A 6,134-nucleotide genomic window follows, 5' to 3' on the forward strand; every position below is an offset into this window, starting at 1 on the left:
AGAATATTTGAATGAAAAAATATTAGTCATATTTAAAAATGTCGAATTAATTAATTGACACTTAAATTGGTACTAAGTACCAATAAAACTGAATATCGTTATTTAAAATAAATAAAAAGTATATTGTCCAAAAATATTTAGTTCTTCAGTTGAGTTCAAGTCATTCGATTTGAATTGAGTCGAGTCGAGCCGGCATGACATTCCAAAAATACCCTATGTTCCTATCTTTGTAATGGCAAGGCGCCAAGGTGGAGTGGATAATGGGTTGACCAGTTGGGGGCGATAAAACCAAAGATTAAGAAGATTCCTTTTACCTTCCTCTCTTCTTCTCTTGACTGGTCCCACATCATTCAGTTAACACTCGCCAAATGGATCTTTTATCTGTATTCACACGCACTACACACACTATACTCTTGATTCAAAATTCATTATTTTTTCTACAACAATCTCTTGTTAATACAAAGAAAAAAGAAAAAAGAAAAAAAAAAACCCACCAAATCTGCCAAAACTTGGCTATAAATTTGCAGTATTCTTCAGTTGCTCTCATTATTCATAATTCTGTCACACTGGACAGTTTGTGACTCTGTTTGGTGTGTGTCTATATACAGCAGTTGTCATCAATGAAGGGAATGCTTTTTTGTTAAAGATAACCCAGAATTCACGTGCTCTTTCTTAGCAAAAGTTCATTCTTTATACACTTTTGCCTTTTCTGCTCCTATATATATAATATATGCATTTGCATTAATTGCATTGAACTAAAAGAGTAAAAGGGCGTCTCTGTGAATTAATTTTTTTTTGCTGAGATGGGATTTGGGTGGATCTTGGCGGCGGTCGTGGTGGTGGGATTGGTGGTGGGCGGTGTTTATGGGTTCCCGGAGGAGGATTTGGTGGTAAAATTGCCTGGCCAACCGGAGGTGAAGTTCAGGCAGTATGCAGGATATATAGATGTGGATTTGAAGGCTGGAAGAAGCTTATTTTACTATTTTGTAGAGGCAGAGGAGGATCCTGATCATAAACCCCTTACTCTTTGGCTCAATGGAGGTAATTATTTTCAAGAATTTGTACTTAATTTTCTTGATACAACCAAATACAGATGAACAAATTTTACCAAATAAAAATTTTGAATCCAAGTATTTGATTCAACGTGTTCATTTTTTTCGTAAATGGATGATGACAAGGCTTAAATATACTTTAAAACATGTTGACTTTCTTGCTTATTTTTCTTTTTGCTTTGGTCAAGTGAACAAATGAAAGGTCCATCTCCTTTGAGATTTTGTTTTAATTGATTTAGTTGTTGAATTATCTGTAAATGTGTTGTAATCAAGTTGATTCTGGTATTATCAGGCTCTTAAAAAGTGTTGTGTGTAACATAATTGAGCTTCTATAAGAAAAGTTAATGAATGAAAAGAACTTAAAAATGGTGTTCGAACAAAAAAATAATGCATAAATGCTTGGCCGAATGTTATGAAGCCCCAAATTGAAGCAAGACACAAGGATAAACATCTGACTGGCCAATGCATCAACAAGAAGTCTGTTCTATAATGTCTTCTTTCATTTTCTATGAGGTTGCTCTAGTCCATAACTTTTTAGCCGAATATTCTAAGGTAGAAATCTCAACACCAGGGCATTAAAAAGCGTTTCAAGCACAGCTTATCGCTTAAGGCTTATGCCTCAAGGGAAAAAAGACTTTCTTCCTAACCTCAAAGTGAGTCTTGGAATTGTCTTCTAAAACTGCGGTTTACTTTATGTATTCAGGCCCAGGTTGCTCATCAATAGGCGGGGGAGCCTTCACAGAGTTGGGGCCCTTCTTTCCTAGAGGCGATGGTCAAGCCCTACGAAGAAATTCAAAATCATGGAATAAAGGTGCATATCCAACTATTAAACTTTGCCTCAAATTGTGAATTAATATTATGAAATACATTTCTGGTTCGAGTACTTCTGTCATTTTTGTGACTAATTTCCATGTACTTACTAACATATGTCCTTCATTTGTGTAGCATCAAATCTCCTTTTTGTTGAGTCTCCAGCTGGAGTAGGATGGTCATATTCAAATACAACCTCAGACTACAGTTGTGGTGATGCATCCACAGGTAAGGATGTGCTTATGCCTTATTCATTCTTGTTCGCACATATAAGTATGTCATTGTGAGTGTAGCCCTCAAACTTCTCGGGGGTGTACTTTTGAAATCTGAGAATAGGCTGATTCAATTGTAGCACGTTCAGTGCTTGGTAATAGACATGATTGAACAATACAATAGATAAGAGTTTAACTTCTTTTCTTCCTTAATTTGTCCAATACAATCCAATCCACTTTTCCAAACAAAATGCCTTTAAAGTTCCATTTATTTTTTTCTTGGCAGCAATGGATATGCATATGTTCATGATGGAATGGTATAAGAAGTTTCCAACATTCAAAAGCCGAGAGTTGTTCCTGACTGGAGAGAGTTATGCAGGTATGTAGTTTAAGTCAAGTCCAATCACATACCATTGGATCATTTGTCTATTGTCTCTTTAGCTATCTGTGAGGAAAATAGATCCTGGAAAAGTGCTTGTTGGTACTATATTGAAATTTTTTTCTGCGCTCCTTAAAGAGAAAACAATTGAAGTATTAAATCTCTCCCTTCTCGATTTTGCTAAATGGAAATAAAAATTATGGAATCTGCTGTAATTTTGGTTGTTTCATATTTTGATTTCAATATGAAACACATAAATGTGACGATAATCTACTGTTTTACTTTATAGATGGTGCGACGTGAAAGTTTATCGTTCTAAGATATTGTGTAAAACTTATGAATAAGTTTTTTTTATGCATAGGGCATTATATTCCACAATTAGCTGTTGCTATTCTCGACCACAACGAACATTCTAAAGAGTTCAAGTTCAATATTAAAGGCGTAGCAGTAAGAAATCATTACTCAATCTGAATTTCTTTACAAAATATTGAGCTATTTACTTAATTTACTATAAATGGTTTAATTCTATCAGATTGGCAATCCTCTTCTCAGACTTGATCGCGATAGTCCTGCAACATATGATTTCTTTTGGTCACATGGAATGATTTCTGATGAAATTGGCCTTGCAATTATGAACGAGTGTGATTTCGAAGATTATACATTTGCTAGTCCACATAATGTGTCACATGCATGTAATAAGGCCATATCAGAGGCAAACATTATTGTTGGGGGTTATATAAATAATTACGACGTGATTCTCGATGTGTGCTACCCTTCTTTAGTAGAGCAAGAATTGAGACTACGAAAGATGGTATTTTATCTTGAATTCAATCTTATGTGTTTCTTCTTGAAGAAAATAGAAATTGACGACTGCTGGGATATGCAATTTCAGGCTACTAAGATTAGTGTTGGAGTAGATGTGTGCATGAGCTATGAAAGGCGGTTCTACTTCAACCTTCCTGAGGTTCAGAAGGCTCTTCATGCGAACCGGACCAATTTGCCGTATAGCTGGTCCATGTGCAGCGGGTAAGTCAAGCATTATTCATATGAACTGATGGCATGTCGAAAAGTATACTGAGAGTTCAAGATGGTTTTAAATTTCTTAGCTAAGCATTGCTACATGAATTCTGTGTGAAGGAAGATCCCGGTAACATAAATAGGCCAGTTCTTTACGAGTAGATATCAGACTTGGAGCCTGTTTGAAGTAGATTTTGTGGAAAGTGCTTTTTTTCTTTTTTTTTTTTGGAAGAATGTGGTTAAATGGTAGGAAAAGTTATAGGTCCACGTGAAAGATTTATTTAATGAGACAATGTGTGATTGAAAATGAGTTCTAAAGAATCTCTACCAAACGGGGGGTTTTATTGAGTGTTAGGTTACGAAATTGAGGATGCTAAATGGGTATGAGATCGTACTAAAATAGACATGACATGAAACGATGAAATAAGCAAAAAGTGGTCTTGCTGACTCCAAATAAGGCAATGGAGGGGAACACGCTTAAAGAAAAGAGTTTGAAATGTGTATTGTGTCCCATTGTACTTCTTACATTTTGATAATAATTTTGAACCTCCTTAATGCCCTCTGCCTATTTATTTTCAAAAGACAATAAATCTCTCACAAACACGAATTTTGTTCTATATTTTAGATAATAAAAACTTGCAGTAAAATAAATTGATTGTTTATCTTCTTAATATGTTACACAGTGTTCTAAATTATAGCGATACAGATGGCAACATCAATATTCTTCCTCTGCTTAAAAGAATCGTGCTAAACAACATTCCAGTTTGGATTTTCAGGTGAAGTATTCACTAATACAATGTAACAGTAGATTCCTTTTTTTAAAGAAATCATCCAATGATCAAAATGCTCTATTTCAGTGGAGATCAAGATTCAGTCGTGCCATTAATTGGTTCACGAACACTTGTACGCGAACTTGCTCATGATCTGCAGTTCAAGATTACAGTTCCATATGGAGCATGGTTTCACAAAGGACAGGTACTTGTTCAAAACCCTCTCCTAACTGTTTTTATATATAAAAAAAGAAGAAGCTAAAATCTTGTTTATTATACTGGCGAGAATAGTGCCCAAAACATGCACTTATGGCTTAAACCTTTTGTTTAACTCTCCTAGATTGCTTATCGTAAAAAATTTGTTGGAAAAATAGGTTGGAGGCTGGCAAACTGAGTATGGAAACTTGTTAACCTTTGCAACTGTTAGAGGTGCTGCTCATATGGTACCCTATGCACAGCCTTCAAGAGCTCTGCATCTGTTCAGTTCGTTCATCCGTGGCCGGAGATTGCCAAACACAACTCGTCCTTCCATCGAAGAGTGACTAAGAGCACTACAGTGACAGATTTGTATTCAGAAATTATATATAAAGTCGAGTTGTAGTTCCTGGAATTTCATTGAGCCGAAGGCAACACATCCATTCTGCATTGTGATTTATAATAAGAAAGCAAAACCAAAGGAAAATCTCAGAAACAGTGATTATTGATATGATTGTTGAGGAATGAAAATCATCTTGGTATGTCATGTTTCATTGACTAAGCATTGTATTGGTGTATGTTTAAAAATAGGGGATTTTATTTAGCCCTTGTCTGTGTTTCTGTGACCCTTTAATTTTCACACTCATTTTCAACTATGTACTTATATAATAAAATATATTGTACGTAAATCCAAAACTTTTACATACTTTTAACTACAAAAAATCCACTTTTTTCAAAATAATGGCCATCAAACGGGGGTTTAAGAAGGACAATAATAGTATAAAAGGCATATGAAGGAGGCATAGTAGAAACCGTCACTATTATAGAACTGCAATGGTAAATTCTATCGCCTCATACTCCTATTTCTAACTCTAACTCACGTCATTAAAAAAGTTGGGTGATCATGGGTTCGACTATTTTTCATTAGAACAAATAGATTTTCTAATTAATTTTTAACAAAGGGATATTATTTTATTTAGATATGAATCTTAAAAGAAAATTTTCATCTCTAGTAACCTTCCAAGACAAAAAGGGTCTTTTGTTGACATTGAAAAGTTGAAGCCAATAGATTTCTTGTCACATTCTTGTCAAATCATTCTTCTATATGGTGGTCAGCGGAGCACCTTAAGTTCTTCTTTACGTTGAGAATTGCCACCAGAAGTGCAAGAAGATGAAGAGTTGGCTAAGGTTTTCAATTTCACTTGCTTTCCATATAATTTTCATATCTTAAATCTATGGGTCCCCCCCAAACACGTGTCACCTCGTCATTAGATGATTCTAAACAAATTTTGATTCTATATGACACCATCTTTGTCACAATTAACCTATTAATTAGGTGGTTGCTATTGTTAGATTCTTCGTAACAAATTTTCATTATTACTAAAAGTGTATTTGATTATCATGAAAAATTTCACCTAAAACAGAAAATATTTTCCTTGTTTTGAGGAAAACAAAATCTACTCCTCCCAATGAAAATATTTTCCTTAAAAATAAGGAAAATTAAGTATATTTTCAAAAGTTCGAAAATATTTTTAATGAAAAAAAATAGCAATCAAACACTCCAAAGTAAGAATTTGGGTGAAACCTGATATTTCATGGAAAATAAATGTAATCAAATACACTATAATAGTTCTACCACGTGGCTGTCTCCTTTTGCTGTTACGCTATTAAGAAGATATTTGTTTGGTTCATTTAACGC

At 34.4% G+C, this 6,134-nt stretch overlaps 1 protein-coding gene across 1 annotated transcript; it reads left to right on the forward strand.

Moving 5' to 3' along the window:
* The first annotated feature begins 426 nt into the window (after nt 1-426).
* LOC111372579 (serine carboxypeptidase-like 42) lies at nt 427-5,042 on the forward strand. Its single transcript, XM_022994953.1, has 10 exons — nt 427-1,041; nt 1,756-1,863; nt 1,998-2,090; nt 2,361-2,453; nt 2,815-2,900; nt 2,986-3,264; nt 3,346-3,479; nt 4,154-4,246; nt 4,328-4,445; nt 4,615-5,042. Exons 1-10 carry the CDS (start codon nt 804-806, stop codon nt 4,780-4,782), a joined length of 1,410 nt encoding a protein of 469 aa, XP_022850721.1. The 5' UTR covers nt 427-803; the 3' UTR covers nt 4,783-5,042.
* Nucleotides 5,043-6,134: the final 1,092 nt, after the last annotated feature.

Source organism: Olea europaea, unplaced genomic scaffold (assembly GCF_002742605.1).
Source record: "Olea europaea var. sylvestris unplaced genomic scaffold, O_europaea_v1 scaffold1012, whole genome shotgun sequence".
Lineage (NCBI taxonomy): Eukaryota > Viridiplantae > Streptophyta > Magnoliopsida > Lamiales > Oleaceae > Olea > Olea europaea.